At 41.4% G+C, this 21956-nt stretch overlaps 1 protein-coding gene and 1 pseudogene across 1 annotated transcript; one reads left to right on the forward strand and one right to left on the reverse strand.

Annotated features, from left to right (window-relative positions):
• Positions 1 to 6942: 6942 nt before the first annotated feature.
• On the reverse strand, positions 6943 to 9875 carry LOC148025584 (pentatricopeptide repeat-containing protein At2g33680-like). Its single transcript, XM_087691995.1, has 3 exons — positions 8186 to 9875; positions 7141 to 7253; positions 6943 to 7053 (listed from the first exon to the last, which is right to left on the reverse strand). The coding sequence occupies exons 1-3, from the start codon at positions 9873 to 9875 to the stop codon at positions 6943 to 6945; spliced, it is 1914 nt and encodes a 637-aa protein (XP_087548121.1).
• An 8057-nt stretch (positions 9876 to 17932) lies between these two features.
• LOC148025585 (uncharacterized) lies at positions 17933 to 19221 on the forward strand (annotated as a pseudogene).
• The last annotated feature ends 2735 nt before the right edge of the window (positions 19222 to 21956 follow it).

Genomic DNA, 21956 nt, shown 5'->3' on the forward strand with positions numbered 1-21956 from the left:
CGCTAAGGATAGCCAGAAAGCCTATGCAGATCTAAATAGACAAGAGCGACTCTTCAATGAGGGAGACATGGTTTTTATTCGTGTACGGCCTAAGAGGAGTTCCCTGTCATTGGGGGAATTTAAAAAACTAAGTCCAAGGTATTGCGGACCCTACAGGATCCTCAAATGCCTAGGACCCAATGCCTACAAACTCCAACTCCCTGAGAACGTAAAGGTTCACAATGTATTTCATGTTAGCCTACTAAAGAAATATGTATTAAATCCTAGCCATATACTCAATGATCAACAAGTTGGAATGCCAAGCCAAGGAGTCCTTGATCTTTGGCCAGCTAGAATCCTAGACATTCGAGAAAAGAGATTGAGAAGTAGAATCCTCAAGGAGTACCTCATCCAATGGAAGGACTTTCCAGAAGAAGATGCCACATGGATTGACGAGAGTACTCTCAACCAACAATACCCCCAAAATCCTTTCAAGATAAGGACATCTCGATTCCTTAAGGGGGGAAGAATGTAACATTCCCCCCCCTTCTTCCCACCGACCTCCCTCCCTCTCCTTTAATGAATTTTTTTTTCTTTTAAAGAGAATCAACCCCCCCCCCCCCCCCCGGTTACGCCGCCAACTGGCGGACGGCGTGAGGGGAGGGGGCTGCCGTGATCGACGGGGCAGGGAGGGTGCCACGTGCCCTGGAGGGGCAAGAAGGGGGGGGCTGGGGCTGCCGCGTGCCCTAGAGGGGCAAGGGGAAGTGCCACGTACCGAGAGGAGGCAAGAGAGGGAGGGGGAGGACCCCCATACCTTACTAAATCCCCCCCCAAGGCCCTAAAAAAAGAGCTTAAGCGTAGAGAGATAGGGGGACCCTTCACGCTGGGAAAGAAAAAAAAACTCTGAGAGAGAGAGGAAGGGAGAATAAGGGGAAAGAGGAAGAGTAAGAGAAAAGAGAGAGAGAGAGAGAGAGAGAGAGAGAGAGAGAGAGAGAGAAAAGAGAGGGAAAGGGAGAGTAAGAGAAGAGAGAGAGAGAGAGAGAGAGAGACGGAAATTGTTTTTTTTTCCTCTTTGAAGAACTCCGAGCTTGCCGTCTTTCTTTCTTCCCCCCTCTTGGAGAAGGTCCTCGCAGACGAGTCCCTTCCACGAGGAGCCGTCTCTCTCGTAACCTGGGTGCGTAGCCGCGAAGCAAAAGCCAAATCATATGATGCCTCCCAAGCGAAGTAAGGTCCAATCGAACACGAATCCCGCTTCAACCGATAGAGCTACGGGTCAAGGAACCGCGTCACTTGGTAATCAAGTGCGTCCCATAAATCCTACCCTGATGGGAGGCCTTAAGGACATGAGCCGCCTTCATTGGGAAGGGAAAGGTACTGGGTGAAAGTCTGTGATAACTAACCACCATTTAGTTTACATCGTTTAATCATATTGGAAATTGTGTCTACTCGCACTTTGGTGTGTTTTGAACGAGTAAAATTGCACGAAAGATTTTGCATTCATGCACACAAAAAAAAATCAAGGACCTTATTGATTGTGCTCGTAATGCTTTAGATTATGCACTAATATTAGCATGCTTGAAGGTACTGAAAAATGGGTTGTTAAAACACTTATGCATATTCGTCAATTAAGTGGAAATCGTACTTTTTTTCTTTGAATCACGAAATTTGTGAAATTGGAAAGGTAGAAGTGACGGCTTGAATCAAGTACATGAAGTTCCTAAATTGCTACGATAACGGTTAAGTATATCTAGGCCATTGCAATACTAAAACAGGTATTAGGCCCCTATAAACCTTCAAAGGAAAGTGGTTCACTTTTGCCTTAGGCCTGATAACTTCACGTCCTCCACCCAAAAGAAAAAATACAAGTCTCTATTTGTGTTTTGCATAAGCACATCGAAATGAATTCCCAAAAGCAAAGGTCTGCATTGCAGCATTGTCTTGGGGAAGAGACGCCTCTAGATTGCGTGGCATCATGATCAGTTTTAGTTACGCTGCTAGGGATTCATCTTGAACATAACTATAAACCGCACATACAAAATACTAATAGTTGCTCAAGAGCCGTTCAATAAAAATGAACCCTATATACGCAAGGATAGGGCTCAACTCCACTTATTTAGGGTTTTAAAGAAATCAAGCCAATCTATTGTTACTTCATAAGGGGACCATGAGACAAATAAAACACTCAATGGTCTTTATTCTAAATCTGGCCCCGATAAAGCTGAAACAACCTTGAAAAATATCACCTTTAACCATGACACAATCTGACGTTAATACAAGAGAGTTCAAGTGTCGTTTCTTCCAAGATAAGAACATGGATTTAAAGGCTAGCAAGCTAAGATAGCTACCATCCACGAACTATCAAATATAGATCCAATTACATAATTGCTCATTCCCTTCACACAAGGGGGGGGGACGAAATGAAGGTATTCCCTATCCTTCGGAGGATATGGGAAATTACCGCCAAGGCAAGAAGGACGAACGCTAGGGTCAAGAGAGGGACTCCACCTTAGCAGATGTCTTGAGCACTCACCTACACCTTTATTTGTGCCAGTAAATTTAGGAACACCGCTTCAACTAAAAAGAAAAAAAAGAAAAAGAGAGATTGTGTAACCCCAAACTCATAAATGAGCATAGTAAATCAGGTTGAACTTTTGGAGGGTGCGCCAAACCACCCCCAGCTGGCCGCCAACCCTAGCCAAGGGGATTCTAAATAGCAGTGACGGGAACGTGGACCGAACCCGCCACGAGAGGTCTCTCCGTGGATTGGTTTGAATGTAGGAGGACGCTTGGATGCCAAGGGGGGCTCTGGCTATAAATTCCCTGCCTCCGGGTCCTACTATGACGATCAGTGTGACTCGGGATAGATTCTCGAGGGGCCCTTGTTACTAGTGCAAGGTGGAAACTTGGTGGAAGTTAAGTACATCCTTACGAATTGCGGATATTGTCCCTTTTAAACAAGATTTGTATCTCTGATAAATTACTAGTAGTAAGTACTTCCAGGAAACCTGTTTGAATTTGTTTTCGTGTCAATGCCATAAGATTACATGAACGAACCCTGTCCTTTTAAAAGGCTAATTAAGAAAGCTGTTTTATGCGTCACACCTAAAAGTGATAGGGCTAATTAGACAACTAAAGTACGCTAAGTGAGGGAAACGGGAGGACGGAACCCCCGACGAGTCTGTCCTACGACAGGGTAGTCCCAGAGAACTGGAAGGCTTCTCACAAGGTTTTACTGACAACCAACGTTTAGAAATCATTAGGTTAAAACCCGATTCATACCGTTTTAGGGGACCGGAATGGGACTATGCCCTATGGGCAAAGGGGTGGAGTGCCGCATCCCTCTCATTTCCCATTCTCTTTGAACCAAGTACAGCATGGGTCTGCTTCAGCTTGGTTATCTCTACGTAAAGTAGGATGTCCAAACCCGATGCTAGAATGCTGTCAAAAGACCTCGATCTCTAGGGACTCAAAGTTTCAGGTCGATCCTAGTGGGTTCGGCCGTAAACATCCCGTTGCGAGACGGACTCGAAAAACCCTAGGCGACAAACCCCGTGACATTCCATGGGAGTGCCGGGTGGCGGGTGGCGTCGCTTAGACTCGTCTCTCGATGGACCGCTAAAAACATGCTTGGACAACCGATAGGCAGGCACATTACAGAATAAAAACACTGTGAAGAAATAAGAACATTGCAAAAGAGCTTAGAACACAGATGCACTAGAAATTAAATCCATGTACCATGACAACATGCAATATAAGATCAAACAATGAGTCACTGGCTATGGACACCGGCTCCCTCCAATTGATCACTATATATGCTGAATACTAAGATGATTGGAGAAGGGAGCAATTAACCTATGAATAGGTCCTAAATCAAGAAAAATCAACCAGCGATAAAAGCCGCCAAAAAATCAGGTCATCCTAGAGATCCCAATGGTTCAAAGAATTTGGATGATGAGCTTCGTATTCCTTTAGTCAAGACACCACATGTACAAAGAGCACATGGTAATGTAAAGGTTCCACTAAGTGATTCATTATGCTTATATAGTAAAGGTAGTTGAGGATGTTGAGCCCACTTGTTTTGAGGATACTATTGGTCATGCTCATTGGGATGTTGCAATGGATGAGGAGATGGCTGCATTAGAAGTTAATAAGACTTTGAATCTAGTACCATTGCCTAAGGGCAAGAAAGCTATTGGTTGTAAGTGGATCTATAAAATTAAGTATAATGCAGATGGCTCTATTAGCAGGTATAAAGCTAGGTTGGTTACAAAAGATTATGCTCAAACATATGGCATAAATTATAAAGAGACATTCAGTCTAGTTGCTAGGATGGCAATTGTTAGATGTGTGATTGCTTTGGCAATACCCAAAGGTTGGAGTTTGTAGTAAATGGATGTAAAGAATGCCTTCTTGCATAGTGAATTGCAAGAAGAGGTATATATGGAGCAACTAGTAGGTCACATAAAATTGGCGCCAAAAATGCATCTAATAAAACAATAATAAATGCCAACTTAGATTGCACGGACTTACTCGTGATATGTACCAACTCTTCTTCTTTTCATCTTTCTTCACAAGGTGCATCTCATTTTGTCAAAAGAGAGTGCAGCAATTAAGGTGCAAGAATCTACTTTAATAGAGTGCACAAATACAAGAGAGAAGAGAGAGACTACGAAGAAAGAACACAACAAAAGAACTCAGAACACAAATGCACAAGAAATGGAATCCATATACCATGACAAGAGACTGTACAAGATCAGACAATGAGTCACTAGTTGTGGGCACTAGCTCCCTCTCTCCAACTGATCAATACATATGTGAAATACTAAGATGATTGGAGGGAGTAATCAACCTTCTATAAATAGGTCCTAAATTGAGAAAAGTCGCCAATGATAAAGGCCCCCAACAAATCAGATCGACCAATAAAAATATTGGTCGGCCACATAAAAATTGGCGCCAAAAAAACATATGATAGAATAATAATATATGCCCGCCTAGATTGCACAGACTCACTTACGATATGTACATACTACTAACACATTTGCATTGCTCAGCTAACAAGATTGATCACCTCTCGATTGACGGAAGACAATCCACTGGAGATATAAACAAAAGTCCAAAATCTTCATCACAGTCAAGCTCGGAGGTAGGTTCATACAATCCATTTTTGTGTGATCTTGATAGTGTCTATGTTGCTTCTTCTGTTATGTAGGAACCGATTACAAGTCACCACAGATACCCAAATTGGTACTACTATGGATGTAAGGAAATCTCTATGATCAAAGTTGCTCTAAAAAGATAATCCTATATCTTTTGTTTCATTTGAGTATGAGTCTAGTGCTTCACATTCATAATTCATGCCCTTCCCTCCCACTTTAAGTTCACTTCTAGATTCATCTATATTAAATGTAGGACCCTACGTTAGACCTACAATAAGGTATCCAATCTTAGCACATTGTTGTTTTTAATCAACATTTAAGCTTTATGCCATCATGAGCTACTCATAGATGTACCACTTTGCACCTTCGTGCTTTGTTACCAAGATGCCACCGTGCACTATGCGACTCCCACCTACCCACAAGTGAGTCATACTCTATCCTCTGGTCCAGTTGTATGGGGCATCCCTCTCCAGCACATTGTATAACCCACCCGACCCCCCCAAATTGCTCAAAAGCGAAGCCTTCCTCTTGTGCTATTGAGTCACCCCCTTCCTTGACAAAAACAAGGAGTGCAAATAAATCATCTAGACACTTAGACCCAATCCAACCCTCCTACCAATGATCAGTCTCCTTCATTCAAGAAAAAAGGGAGTGGTAAAGTCAAAACATCACAAAGACCCTTATGACATTATTGCCCTAAAAAGAGCAAGTATTGTACGTTTTTCCAAAAACTCAACCCTCTAGATGACAATCGATGCTCAAAGGCCAAGGATCTTAGACCCACACCCAAAATCCAACAATCCACAGTTAAGGGTATTCTACCCCACACCAAAGTTACCTTCATTACAATTTCCAAAACCAACCTCAGTCCCCTTCCACGACTCCTCCAACTCTTCCAATTGAGGGGTACCTGGTTTACCTTCATCATCAGACTACATTTAGCTACATCAATTCATCTTGGTTCTCAACACTACACAAAGTCTAATATAAGGCTCCTCCTCCTTTGGCATTGACATCCATGGTTAAGTTGTTTTGTGATTCATGAGCCGACCATCCCTTTCCCCCAATGAACACAATTTCATCAAACAAAAACAAACAAACAAAAGAATTTCAATGGTTTTATATCACCTTTGTAGGTATTGGTGGGCCATTCAAGCACCCTTATTCTGATTCATGAGCCGACCATCCCTTCCCCCCAATGGGCACAATTTCATCAAACAAAACAAACAAACAAAGAATTTCAATGGTTTTATATCACCTTTGTAGGTATTGGTGGGCCATTCAAGCACCTTTGGACTCTTCAAGGTGGCCCTTTGGACTTCCAAGGGAAGATAATCATCGCCTCTATAGTTTTGGTAGGTTCTTGAGCAACTAACTTGCACCCATTGATCGATACTATGGTTACTTTGGCATGACCTCTTGGGGTAAAATGGGATGAGTTATCCCTCATAGTCCCTCTTGGTTCCAATTTTGGGCCTGACAGGGAGTACTAAGCTAAAGAAGGTGACCTACACGTAAAACCTTAGCTTGCCCCAAAACTCAATCTTCAACACACAAAGTGCCTCAATGTTCCATAAGCAAACCCCCACACTTTTGGTTGGTTTCCTCATCTATAAATAGATGGTTGCACCCTGTGTCATTCGGTCTCCGCCACGTGGCTGCATCCTTCTCTTCCCCAACTGCTGCTATGATCACCTTTTGCTGCCGCTTCATCATCTTGTGGCTGCCATCAGCAGCAGTTGGTTCCAGCCCGCTGGCATCGTCTTCTAGAGCCATCATGGTCGTCCTGCTGCTTTAGCAATCAACTCTAGGTAGCTGCCACAGCTGTGTTTTGCCCCAGCTGGCAACAGTTATCATCTCCAGCATCATTGCAACCAGTTTCAGTCTGCATTTCACTATTCAGACAATTGCCTGCCAGCTGCTCACCATTTTCATCAGATCAACAGCCTCCTTGACTGCCCCAGCACCTAACAGGCTGTTCCTAGCTACAGCTACGTTTTCAGACTATCAGTTCCCCTGCTATTGTACTGCCCCTGGAGGACACAGACTGCTTCGACACTTCCCTACAGGCTGCATTTTTGCTGCCTGCATCATCATCTTCATCAGCTTCAGCTCCAACTGGTGGTTTTTGAACTTGGGATCATCTCCGGTGGAGAACACACTCCAATACCTCCCTCAGCCTGCTCCCACAAGAGCCATCGACTGTTCGACAGCTCTGCCCTTGAGCATTGTGTGCACATTCATTCATTTATTCATTTATTATATTCAGCACTTTTCATTGATTCAATTTATCTTCATTCTTCAGTTTGTGTTTTGTGTTCACTGTCTTTCAGTCATGGTTATACACTTTGTGTTTTCTTCTGCAAACCCCAGCATATCTCCACAGCTTCACATAAACCTCCACATGAAGCAAACAAACAGATTAGGTGATTACCTACATTGGCAATGAATCAAACCCAATCACAGAAGAGTGCAGTTGCTTAGCAGCTAGACTGTCATTAACAAGAATTGCTCAAAGCAATTTGCTTGGGCCTAATTGCACCCATCACTACTGGTTGCTATTCCATTCAAAAAAGCATGAGTATGATTTGTTTTGTTCAGGAAATGCTTCTGCTCACGAACAAAGTTCTAACTCATTCACTTGCCAGATTTAGCCTAAGCACAATAAACATTTTTATATCTACCTTTGCAGATGAATTATCTGCATTTAACAACCTGTTTGTAATGAAGTAAGGTAGATGTAAACTAAAATTTCCACTAGATAACCTTGCAAAGTCTCAACCACAGGAGTGTATTAGGCCCAACATTCTTATGAACAAAAGAAAATGCTAAAAACAGTTTCTCATCCAGCATTGCGAAGTATGCTCACAAAAGAAGCAAGCAAAGCAGTTCCTCACATGAAAGAATGTGATTTATTTACGACAATACTTCATCAACTTTATTAAATAAATGTAATGATACAAAATCTATATTTGGCACGTGGCCTTCTTTTCTTATATGTGAACTCAAAATTTCTAAGACTTCTAGTATCTCTTGGGTTTGGTTGTTACCAACAATAAACTCTTGCATCCTTTGCTTGACCTCTATTGATGCACTTCCAAGCAATTTTCTTGCTCTGGAAGTTTTCCTGAACTCTTCTATCCTATCTGCATTGCTCCACCTCCCAGCACTTGCATAAACATCTGCCATTAATAAGTAGGCTGCAGCATCTTCTTGATTTTCCTCGACAAGCTGTTGAAAGCATCTAAGTCCTAGATCAACTTCTCCAAGCATTTTACAGGCTCTAAGAAGAGTCTTCATAATATCCTCTGAGGGGAAGCAATGGATTGCTTCAACAAGCTTCATTGCCTCGTAAACACGGCCTGATCTTGCAAGAAGATCAATCATACAAGCATAGTGATCTAAAGTTGGCTTGATTTTGTATTTCTCTATCATCATCTCAAAGTATTCTAGACCCCTTAAAATGAAACTTGCTTGGCTGCATGCCACCAAGAGACATGTGAATGTCATAGCGTTAGGTTTCACCCCTTGATCTTGCATGTCCTTAAAACATCGTATAGCCATGTCACCCTCATGGTTGTTGCCATACGCCTGTAACATTGCAGTCCATGACACAATGTCTCTAACAAGCAATTTGCCAAATACACCTTGTGCTTCTGATAGAGAACCACATTGGCCATACATTCCTATTAGTGCATTGGCCACATAAAGGCCTTGTTCCAGCCCTTTTTTTACCACATCATTGTGTATTCCTAGTCCTGTATCTAAAACTCCTTTAACACCACAAGCTTTCAGACAGCAAACAAATGTGAAGTTGTCTGGAGGTAGACCCTGTAGTTGCATCTGTTGAAAACAAACCAATGCATCCTCACTGAGCCCATGTTCTGCATAACCTGCAATCAAAGCATTCCATGCAACTGCACCTCGGGATGGAAGCTTGTTAAACACTTGATGTGCTTCTAGAAGCAAGCCACATTTGGCATACATATCCACCATTGCACTACCAACAAAAACATCTTTTTCAAATCCCATTTTTGTAATCTCAACACAAAGTTGCTGGCCTTTTTCTGAGGCACATATTGCTCCACAAGCTTTTAGTCCGCATGGAAATGTAACATCGTCTGGGGACACACCTTCATGCCGCATTTGTGTAAAACAGCACAGAGCTTCCGAGTCAAGTCCATGATCTGCATATCCAGCAATTAAGGCATTCCAAGAAACTAAATCCCGATCAGGCAGCCTGTGGAACACTTGACATGCATCCAAGAGCAAGCCATGCCTGCCATACATGCAGACCAAAGTGTTGCCAATGAAAGTGTCTCTATCCAACCCCTGTTTGATAATGTCGACATGTAATTGCCGGCCTATGGCTGCATCATGAGCACCTGTTTTCAGCAGTGTGACAAATGTGAAGCTACTGGGCTGCACATGGTCCTGTTGCATGAGGTGATAGAGCTGGAAGGCATGTTGCGAGTCTCCAGAGTCAATGCAGCCTGAAATGAGCGAGGTCCAGGAGCGCTCGCTGCGATGCGGCAACTGGCAGAACAACTGCTGGGCATCCGAGAGGCCGCCGCATTCAATCAGGGCAATGGCCAGGTGGTTCCCGAGGACTGAGTGCCATTCCAGCTGGTACTCGCGCAAATAGGCATGGAGAAGCCTCGCGCGGGTAAGATCCTTCCTCTGAGTGCAATCGTGCAGCACATTGACGAGTTTGCTGACTGCAGGCAGCTCTATCACCATGCAACATGTCCCTCGACGCACGCAGGCAAGACCTCTTCACTGTCTTCAGCAGCAAACGAGAATATAAACTGAATTCTGCCAAAACTGCACACACAAATCTGTACTTCTACAATACATCAGTCTATATCTACGTCTATATCTATACTTATACTTCTGTACCACATTAAAATTGAAAAAAATACCATATCTATCCCCAATACCACATTAGAATTTTTAAAAATATCATATCTATCCCCAATCTTATGTGGTAGTTCTATAGAACATTCCAAATGTAATAACCTTTTTTGGGCAAAAGAAAAAATGTTGAATTGGTAGTTCCAAAGAACACTCTAGACCTAATAACCTTTTCTGGACAAGAAAAAACATTGAACTTTAGAGAAAAAAGTTTTCATATTTTCAAAATGACAATATACAACATGTTGTTTCGAAATAGTATAGCCATTCAATATTGAAAAGAAAAACGGAAGCATTTTTCCATTATAAAACGAATAATATGTATCTATGCATTGTATTTGATGAGACTTTAACCAAAAATGGAGATCATAAGCTCAAATGTAATAAAAACCTCTAAAACAAAATACCTCTAAGAGGTGTTAGACACACTAAAATTGCCTCCATTTATGCAAGCATTTATTGCAACTAACATCAGCTTGAATAGCTATTACAACCAGTAGTGAGCACATTATAAAATTGTAATAGTCCTACAGTCAAACCTTTTGATCATCATCCTCATTTGAAAGGTTAGTAACTCGAATAATCAAAATTCATGATTCCCGATTTATGATTCGTGATTATTGATGATGATTAATTGATGAGTCAATTCTACAACTTCTACCATGATGTGTGCAGTTCTTGAGCTGCACACTCAACTATGATCTTCTTATGCAGCAACTACTCTCCCAACACTTGATTAGGTCGGTCTTCCTCTCTTGCTCAACAACTTCAAATATAAAATTTACCTAATAAACCACTTGGTTTAGCTTTCCTTCTCACATGGAAGGTATGGTCTTGGTGTATGGCACCTCTTTGGCTCTTCTTAGCCTCATTTGGAGTGGAAGTTCTTGGAGGGGAATGAACTAAGTCGTTACACTTAGACCAGATTTCGATTTGTGGAAGTAGAGGTAACTTTTAAGTTCTTGGGGTGACGCCCATATGTGTGGTGCTTGCTGTGTCATGGGTCCATACGATCAAGATGATAACTCCTTGCACTACTTGCAGCGTGAATGCCGAGATCTCAATGTTTACCAACATTGAATATTGTCCCAATGGGTTCCATGGTCCAAAGACATTCACCTTAAGAGTGAGTTGGAGAGTTCTCCAAGACTCAACTAGCAAGGTTCCCTTCCATGGCACTAAGTTACCTTGATTGGACCATATTGCGAGCACTCCCTCATGCTCTCCCTTCTTTGAGGCTTTGTTCTCCGACTCATTCTATCCAAGCTCAGAAGGGTTTGCCTCTTCGAGCTCAAAGGTGTAGCCAATGACTCCATTGCTGAAGTGTGTTGGGTTTCTACTTTGATCCGAGTTGTCTTGGATGGGATGTGACCTAGGATCAAAAGCTTCGTTTGCTTTGTCCTTAGCCACAAGTTTATCTTGGGGGGTTTTGGAGGTATCTTCATTCTCATCTCTCACCTTGGCTCTAGCGGCTTGCCTCCGTTTCTTGGTGTTTGGTTTCACCTTCTACTTCATCTCATTCTCATTCTCTTCATTCTCTATCTTTTGCTCTTCTTCTTCCTTCTTGTCTTCAATCTTTTCTTCTTTGGCCTTCCCGTCTTGATCTATCTTTTCTTGCTCTCCTGGTTCTGGCCTATCTTCTTCCTTTGGCTTCCTAGCTCTCAGTACTCATTCTTCTAACTTGCTTCCTTCGCCTCCTTCTACTTGCTCACTCCTTTTCCTAAGTTTCTTCTTCTTGTTCTCTTCTACTTGTTTTTGCACATCTTGCTCTATCTTTTCTTCTTCTTCTAGCTTCTTCCTAGCTAACGCTACTTGCTCTTCTATCTCTTTTCTTGTCTCATCTTTTCTTTGATATTTTCCATGGCTCCGTATAATATGTATTTTTCTTCTGCTTTTCTATCATCTTCTTCTATCTCATCCCATATTTGCATGATTCTCTCCTTTAAATCCTTGCCTAGTTTATCATCATAGAACTTTGAAGGTTTGGTTGGTTGTTGGGGTTGGGGTTTTCGGGGTCAAGGTATTCCAAGATCTAGGTTGAAGGCCTCCTTGCCCTTCGCTTCTTCTTTGGGTTGTTAGGTAGAGGCATTCCAAGATTTGGGCTAAGCTCATCCTCCCCCTTTTCTTCTTTCTTCTCTTCTAACTCCTCTCTTCTTTCTTTTTCCTCATCTATATTACTATCTAAGGTAGAAATGTTGGCTCCATGTAGCAGATGCCCTACCCCAGGTACTTTCCCCCTTCCATTCTCATCCTCTAATTCTATCTCCTCATCCACTTCATCATCTTCCTCTTCATCAAAGGCATCCTGTTGTGCCTCACAAGAGGGCACCAACTTGGTCTCACCCTCAATCTCAATGGGTGGGGGTGTTCCAAGATCAAGATCGAGCTTATCCTTCCCCTTCTCTTCTTCTAGCACTGGTTTTTCTTTCATTTAGGCTGCAACCTATGGGTGCAATGGTTCATCCTTCTGACATGTCCACCTAGCTTCCTTCTTTTACATATCCTAACTCCATCATCATATTTTCTACCTTTGACTGCACATCCATTCTCCATCCTTCTCCCTTCACATAATATTCCATCATTTCTTCCTTTTTTGGAATTTCTTCAGGTTGGCACTCTTTGGGATAGGGGTAGTCGATGTTGAGGTATTCTCCTTCTTGATGGTAGTCAATGGGGACATCTTCACTGTAGTAGTATCCATCTTCCTCAGGAGGGTGTTTGTTGTAGAGGTATTGGTCTTCGCGGTGTTTGTTTTGTAGAGCTCATCCTCTCCCTAGTCTTCATCTTCATCTTCGTCTGGCCATAAATTCTTCTTCTTCTTTCACCTGTTTCCACTTTTCTTGGCCCCTTGGTTCTTCTTTGGTTGGATTCACTCCATTCTTCAGCTCTTGGACTCTTTCGGCTTGCATCTGCTTCAAGTATGGTTCCGGCCCTCTCTTTGGCTCCTTTAGATCTAGAGGCAGTCTCCCAGTCCCACATCAGCATGATTTTCTCTTCAACTTCATGTCGAGGTCTTGGGCCATCTTTACGGGATCTTTACTTGCCACAGCTAGGCTCTCTCTCACACCATGATCAATTGGTAGTCAACCTCCTCTAGGTCTTCAGCCCTCTCTTCAAGATTGCATAGCACATCTGTTCCTTGTTAGGTCTTCCTTAGCACTTTGATGGCCTTCTTCGTCCACTCGATCAGTTTGAGATGCAACTCTTTCTTTTTGTATGTGATTTTGAGCTAGTGACATAGCTCGTCTTCCTCTTCAGGTATGCTCCATGCTAGAGTTGCTCTGATACCAAGTGTTACGAACCTTCACACGACTTCGAGTCATAACATGTCATGAGGCACAAAAAGGCACAATAGAATGGCACATAATATATATCACTAAGGAATCTTTGTATTCATGATATCAAAAGATATAACATTGTGGCACATCTCAAGACTACACCCTTGTGATACCACACATATGAGGGTTCACCAGTGAGTATAGGGAATCACATGTAGAATGGAAACTAAGTAGAGCTCAAAGTCACTAGTACTCCCTATATAGGTGTTCCTAGCTCCAATGCCATGGTATAGCTACAAAGCCCATACCCGTACAAGAGGGGGGGGGAGATGTTGAACTTTAGAGAAAAAAGTTTTCATATTTTCAAAATGACAATATACAAAGTGTTGTTCCGAAATAGTATAGCCATTCAATATTGAAGATAAAAATGGAAGCATTTTTCCATTATAAAACATGGCACACTATTGCATGCAAGAGCATTGCCCTTTTGGTTTTTTTTTTGTATAATTCCCTATAAATATTAAAAAGGAAAAGTGCATATAGAAGACATTACATATTATTCAAGATAGTGCATATAGAAGACAAATTACATTTTATTCAGGAGAGTGCATGCCTCTTAAAAGGAAACTATTACGATTTTTTATCAAGGAAGATATGTTCTTGGAATTGAAGAGTATTTGATGATTGCTACCATCCTCATAATATTCTCTTCAAGAAGAAATAAAAGAGGCTCATCATCATCAACTTTGTTCAAGATACTAGTAAAGGCACTTAGTTCTATATCCCAAAGGGTTTTACAACTGTCATCAATATGGGATGCTCTTTACATGTGCTTGAAATCTAAGCACGTGTGTGATCAAGTACAAGAATATAGAGCTTGTTCATATGGCAATATTCACAAAGAACCATTTGTAATTTTCATGGTAGAAAATGGGTAAAGCATGCTAGATCACATCCCAAATAAACAATAGAATCATCGGGATGATTCTTGGTATATTGATTAACTTATCATCCACAAAATAAAATCTCAATATGCCACACTAAATATTGCTAGTCAATATGTCACAAAAATGCATGAAATTGTGTGTGTGTGTGTGTGTGTGTGTGTGTGTGTGTGTGTGTGTGTGTGTGTGTGTGTGTGTGTGTGTGTGCACGTGTGTGTGTGTGTGTGTACCCAAATAAAGCTTAGCAAAAGTGACGAGAAGACAGATAATCGGATGTCCATAGACGAGGAAATGGCAGGTGGTGGCGCGACGATGGAAGGAACAATGACGCAACAAGTGCAGTAAGATCCATGGTAAAAGCTCTCTTGCGTAGGGCCTGTTTTCTGCCCTAATCGAGCCCTGCCCCAGTCCTCATGTGAACCATCATCGATTTGAACTGTGAATAGTCTTGCTCTGTGACCTAACATTCCTACGGCGCCCTTCTCTGTGTCTGAGTGAGAGTTTCAGATTTCTGTACATATGTCCGCAATGAAAGGCCTATGGAAACTAAGTGTCCTCACTCAGAGCTTGCTACACAAGATGATGAATTCTCAATGGATGCTCAATATGTCTTTGATACCCTCAGGGATGACTTTTAGCAATCACGACAGGAATGGGGCAAACCAATTCCAGAGGTTACCTATAAATTGAAGTTGTCATTTCTTGTGAATCCCCTCAAGAAGCTGTCTCAAACTGCAGTAATAATCTTTTTTACGGGCAGAATCCCTGCAGCCAGCGATGTTGTGCAGTGGATTAAGTCTATTCTTGGAGGATGTTTTGTGGAGGGAGTGTACTTTGCCTCTAGAGGCTTTTATGAAGTGCATTTGACAGATGCCACATGCAAGCAGAGGCTTCTTGAGTTCTCTCCCCTATTTTACGAGAGGCAGATGGTGCATGCTATGCCTTGGTCCCCAAATAAGGACTATCAAAGTCTTATACGCCATCATTGCCCAATATGGGTTGAGGTTGCAAACTTCCTAGACTACATGTGCGAGGAGTTGCCTGGTCTAGCTGCTTCTTTGGGACAGGTCATTTGTCCACCACGCCCCATGGGGAACCGTAACAGGTTCTATATTCTTTGGGACACTGATATACCTACCCCTCCTTCGATTGCAGTGGAAGTGGAGGGATTACAATTGGGTAAAAAGTATTTTGACTTGAAGTGGGGTGTGTTTGCAGGCGCTTGTTTCGCTTGTCACAAATTTGGGCATCTAGCCTCTGAATGCCCTGTGGTTCTGCATCAACCCCCCCCCCCCCCCCAAATGCTTTGCCACCCCAGACAAGGGAAAAGAATGACATCTTGCAAGCTATGACAACAAATGCAAATGGGCCAAAGAATGCAAAATCAACCAATCAAGTGCATTCACTTGTGGCAAAAGGGAAAGATAAAGGGAAAGAGAAGATGAAAGAATCAGTGGGGATTAATCAAGATGGCTTTCAACAACCCAAGAAGGTGGTTGTACTGAAGCAACGCCCCCTCCAATCTTGTCATTGGGATGCTTCTAACCCTTCACCAGGACAAACTTCTGCTTCAGCCCCTGCCGCTGTTCTTCAAAATTGGGTAGGGGTTCTGAAGAAGGGCATCCCCATATGTGACTCAGGGGAGGGGGGGGAAATGCTATCTCTAAAGGCATGCAGCCTATGCAGGCAGAGGCCTAGCCTGTCATGTTTTGTTTTTCATCTTATATGCTCTATTGTACATACCTCTTTTATGTTTCAAACACTCAAGTGCTTTACATACAATGTACAGAGCCTCTGCAATGCTCCGAAGTGGAGGCTTGGAATTATGTACATAAAATGCAGCCTGATATAGTTTGTTTGCAAGAGCACAATCAACACTCTATGGCTGGACAGCATGTTTTTTTATGCGCCTATGATATATATTATGCTGGTATTGCTACCTATTCAGGTGTATGCATACTGGTAAGACATGAGTTGGAACCTCAACTGGCCTTTAATGACAGCAGTGGGGCAGATGGATAGTTATACAATGCAATGTCAATGGTGATATTTTTGAGTTTGCATCAGTATATGCCTCTTAGACTTCTGCCATGAGGGCTTCTTTGTGGGATTCTATAGGCAGATATCCATGGAGATCCAATGCATTTATCTCTGGAGATTTTAATAACTCCCCCTTGCCTAGAGATAATACTACTTCTTGATCTCATATGTTATCATTGGAAAGGCAGAAATGGAATGATATGCTGCTTTCTGTGCAAGCTAAAGACTTATGGATACTTCTCCAAGGGTCAGTCCCTGGACATACCTTTCACCATAATGCATTTACCACATATTGGGCAAGGCTTGACAGATGGTATCTCTTTCATCCACAACAATTTGCAGATTTCAGCCCCCATCTCCTTATAGATTTTTCATTGGGTTTGTCAGATCATGCTCCATTGTGGATGAATTTGCAACTTGGCATGCCTCTGGATGATCTGCCATTCTTCTCAAGAAGATTATTGCATGTCAATCGGGCGTATTTTCAGCATCATCATTTTCAGCAAATGATCAGATCGGCCATTCATTCCTTGTCATTACATGCACAGGAGGATATGAATTATGTCTGGGATAGTTTTGTCTCGCGTGTGCAGAATGTCATTACGCAATACGGGAAATGGCATATGGCAGAATGGAGGAATGAGGTTAAAAATGCAAAAAGGACAGCACAACTATTGACTGAAATCTCTCAGTCAAGGTCACTTTCTGATTTGGAAAAAGATTCCCTCTCACATGCCCAATCTAAGCTTGCTGTCAATGATCAGAGGAAATTGCATAAATGGCAGATAAGGGCAAGAATGAAGCCCCTCATGGACAAGGGCTGCTCATCAAAATCCTTTTTCCAGAGTTTGCATGCTACTCGAAAGAAAAAACATCAAGACGTACTTATATTGCAGGTGGATATTGCTAAGGCCTTTGATAACGTCCAATGGGATTTTATTTTTCAGATCATGACTAAGTTGGGCTTTGGTCCCAAGATGGCAAATGTTGTTTACTGGCTTTACTCTGACTCTATTGCTCAGTGCATTTTGGGGGGGCATTTGTCTCGCTCATGGATATTGGGTCGATTAGTCAGGCAGGGCTATCCTCTCAGTGCTCTTTTCTATGCAATTGTGACCCATCCTCTTCTGGTATATCTTGATCACTTAACAAACATAGGGCAGATGACTGGTCTTCAAATCCCAGGGGCTACATCATTTTTGGCACAAGCGTATGCTGATGATTCTTTTTTCATGCCACAGAATTCTCCAAGGGACCTTCGCATGCTTATGGCCACTCTTTCACTATATGGTCTGGCAGCGGGATTACATGTTAATTTTGACAAATCTAAATTGCTTCCCCTCAAACAATGTGACTGGCACTCTATTCTATGGCATGGTCAGGTGGTGCTTTCCACAGATATTGTTAGGCATGTGGGATACCCCATCATATCACTAGGAAAATGCAACTGAAATGGATTTTCCAAAGACTGCAACATAAACTGGAATACTGGAATATTTCTACTTGGCCCCTTCATGTCAGGCTCAGAATAGTACAATCCATTGTGATGTCTTATGTCCAGTTCTATTTGCCTTTGCTGCATTGGTCATCCAGGGATATCTCCACTTTTATGTCTCAAGCTATGGAGATGCTATGGAAGACAAAAGCTACTGTGAAAGCATTGAGACTCATGAGGATGGAAATGGTGTGCTCTCCAAGGATGCACGGTGGACTAAATATCTCAATATAAGATATCATGTCCTTGCAAGGAAGGCTACCATGTTGCATACTTTCTTCCGTCAGCAACAGCCGTGGACTTGTATGCTAGCATCCATGTGTGCCAGCATGAGCACTTCTGCATATGGTCATTGGATTACGGATTTCTGGGAGGTTGTCATTGGTAGATTTGTGGGCAAAATACCTAGTTGTCCTTTCTCTACTGCTTTGATATTTGATTGGAAACAGGTTCTCTCTAAGGTCAAATGGGCTTCTAATAGTTGTTTGGGGACAAACTCCATGCGAAAAGAAAGCATTCATTGGAGTGCCATTTTTGACATTCCTCTTGCTTTACAAGAACCTATTCCGGCATACAATCTTATGAAACTGGGAATTAGGTACATACAGGATGTGGTGGATGATTGGGGATATACTTTATCCTTTCCTCGGGCCATGATCTCTTATGCATTGGGAATGCATCATAGGTTTATATGGAAGAAAATTGCTGATTTACTGCATCCCTTTCTACCAATTCCACCTATGCTTGATACAGACAGGCTTATGGATTGGCAATTACAGCCATCTGCTACATGCATTCGTCATGTCTCTCTTTTTGCCTTAACTTCCATCAAAGTATACAAGCTTCTTCAGCCTGCCCCATGGATTCAGCAGCATGCTAATTCTCTGTGGCACTTAACGAAGTCTCTTGCATGGTGGCGGAAGAATCTTAGGATGCTCTGGAAGTGTAAAATGCCACTGAAACAAAGGATTTTTCTTTGGAGATGTTTGATAGGTACACTGTTAGTGGGGGTCACACTTGCTAAATGTCACATTGCATCATCCACATGTCTGAGATGTTTGGCTCCCTCAGAGACTATCCCTCATTTATTTTGGCATTGTCCTTGTTCCACGATCCTCTTCAGGAGAATTTCAGATTCGCTTTGGCTTCGTTTCCCGAGTCATAGCTTTGGGAAACATTTTTGGCTCTTTGGCCGATTTATGTGTTCTTTGTCTCAATACTCACTCTTTCTTTTTTGGGTGAGATATTGCACTCTTTGGACAATCTGGAGTGATCATAATTTGGCATACTTGGGTCGCCAAAATCACTAGCAATATGAATCCTTCCGAGCCTCATTGCGGCAATCTCTATATGATGCTAGCTATGAGGGTGACATGGACGCTTCCTGCATAGAGCTTTTCTTTTTATGTTTCTGATAGCCCCTTTTTCCGAGGTTCTCCAGCTTGTAAATTTGTGAGCACATAAATATACTGCACTGGATATTACCAAAAAAAAAAGTGTGTGTGTGTGTAAGCCTAAAGGCTCCAATTCCAAATTTTTGTTTAGAACTTTTATAACAAATCATAGTACATGATGAAAGGTGTATTCTAAGGTTTTCCTCTACCCTTCAAAAAATTCAAAGTAAAGGTGATCTTGCCAATTTCTTTGCACAAAAAAGGATAGGCAATGGGCAAAGCCCAATAACATAGATGTATACACAAGGTTTCTCCAATGTCAAAAACAGAGAGGTCCTCCTTTTTAAATTTTACAATGACAACTCTACATTAGAAGAATACATGTCTTGGGGAGAAAATGTAGTTGAAGAGGGCACAAAACGAGGAAAAAGTTACTCACAATAGATTGCAAAAAAATTTGATAAATCTTCGAGCTTTCAAACATGATATATAGGCTTGCTAATTCAATTTAATGGTTAGAAATATTTATAAATAAAACATAGTATGAGCTACAAGATCACTATTATCCTCTTCTCAAGCAATTGATAGTTTAGATCATTCACATGTTTATTACTAGAAACATGCCCAATTCCATACTAGACTAAACCCAAAAAATTAAAGAAAAAAATAGCAAGAGTTAAAAAAATGCATTGTACCATAGTAAACCCACAAAATTTAAAAACACAAACATACATCATACTGTGGAAATGGTTTGCATCATAAGTTGTAACTATGAACGGTCCATCTTTGTCCTTGATAAGTCTTGGCTCTTCTGTTAGATCACTTTACACAAATGTTCAGCTTAGTAGCAATAGGAAGGAGTGGAGAATTAGGAAAAAACCTCTCTCTTAGCTCTTGATACATTTCAAGATCCTTCCTGTATCATCTAACGGGAAGGCACATGTGTCTACTTTCCACATCATCATGTAGGTATGGTTTGAATTGGAGGTGCATTGAAAAACATCCATTAGGACTCTTTGGCCATGTACTGAACCATTATAACTATATATAGTAACACATTATCCATTTGCAATATGGATTTTGTAGCTCAAAGGGTATAATGTCAAAAGACTAGCTTTGAGATTAATACTTCAAATTTTGGAAAGTACAATCGTTTTACTTTGGGCTTGTTTGATAACATGCGCTATTGTACTAATAAGCTTACTTTCCTTTTGATAATGCTAGGAAAATTAATGTGGTTTTTTTAAATCACTTATTTTATACATGTTTAAATGAATGTATTTTTAATTTAAAAATAAATTAAAAGTGAAAACTTGTGATACATGCATAACCTTTTGAAATGCAAAAAAGTGAATACTTTGCAACATGAACTATAGAGTTCTACTCATCTTCAAGAAGCTTTCAAAAACACATGAAGAATCAAATGCATTCCTAGAGTTATTGTTCCTTGGAGGGATTGCACCAAACCCTAACAAAAGACATGGTTGAGAGAAAGCATGGAGTAGCCGCTCTCTCCTATGAGGCATCCCATGAGAAAGTAGAAATATAGTAACTTTGCAACATAATATTGCAAAACGATTGGTGAGAAAGCAAAAGGATACATTGGAAGGGTGCAAAAGACAATTATTTTTACAATGCACAAGTTAAAAGAAACATATCAAGGATTGAACTATAAATCTCATGTGGAATTAAAAGTAGCCAAAACCTAGACTACGCATGGTAGCCATCCCCATATGTTAGTTGTGCAACTAAAACTTTCTAGTTCTAGGACAAGATTGTAGAACTTGGGTAATGGAGACTCGAACTACCTTGATTTTTGATAGCTTGTAGGCATGTTCATACAAATGTATCTAGATAGGTGAGCTATCTCTTAAAAAAAATGGGGCTCTTTGCTTTCACAGTATCTAGATAACATTTTTGTTTACAAAAGAAATTTTAGATGACATGTTCTCCAATGATTGGTGAGTTGAAAGCATAATGCCATACATTCCAGAGGTCACTATTCAACCATTGGTTGAGTCAAATTGTTTACCATGGGTGGAGAGATCAAGCTAGATGAAAACGATGCGTGAGTAAATGTTTTCTTTTCAAATGAAAAGTAAGCATGATGCCCTTACAACATTAGCGTATTCTAATGGGTGTGTAACCTCCCTAAGGAGAACCACTAACGACTTTTCCGCTCCTAAAATTTTGGAGGAGAGCTAATTCGGGCTTGGTTGATATATTTTGGTTTAATCTACAAGCCAATTGCCTATCTTCTCTCTACATAATCATGAAAGAGCAACAAGAGGGCAATATAAATAATAGAGGATAAAACAATAGCTTGCCCACATACTAATCATCAAAGGAGTGTCTCTATGAGCTGTAGCACATCTTAAGTTGATGGCATGAAGAGAGAGATAGTTTTAAGATATGATCACCAGTTTGATAGGTACAAATCATGAAAGAGCTAATCCCAACAATATGTTGTATATTCCCAAAAATGTGCTAATACGTGACCTTGTGTGATGCCATGCAATGTGCCAGGATTGGAACCTATTCTGCTCCAATCCCCATTGACTACTAGTGCAAGGACCTCCTTCTTCATCTAAATGCCCATGGTTCATCGTGATGGATCCTAATGGCAATCAATTTTTTTGTTGTTGTGCATATAACCCTAATCTTGATGCATGCCACAATATCCCTCTCACCTTTCTACCACCATGGAACTACAAGCTAGTTCCTCCAATCTCCCTTGGGGGGCCTTCTTTTCTTCA

This window comes from Lygodium microphyllum, chromosome 14 (genome assembly GCF_053477565.2).
Source record: "Lygodium microphyllum isolate KBCC chromosome 14, Lygodium_microphyllum_v1.1.10, whole genome shotgun sequence".
Lineage (NCBI taxonomy): Eukaryota > Viridiplantae > Streptophyta > Polypodiopsida > Schizaeales > Lygodiaceae > Lygodium > Lygodium microphyllum.

Bases quoted from the DNA above. Each gene is read 5' to 3' on its own strand.
- LOC148025584 (XM_087691995.1), bottom strand. From the start codon at position 9,875: ATGGTGATAGAGCTGCCTGCAGTCAGCAAACTCGTCAATGTGCTGCAC. The intron at 7,254-8,185 runs GTAACAACCAAA...AAAAACCACCAG, and splicing joins GATGCAAGAGTTTATTGTTG to TTGGAGCTGAAGCTGATGAA. The intron at 7,054-7,140 runs GTCTGAAAACGT...AATGGTGAGCAG, and splicing joins CAATAGCAGGGGAACTGATA to CTGGCAGGCAATTGTCTGAA.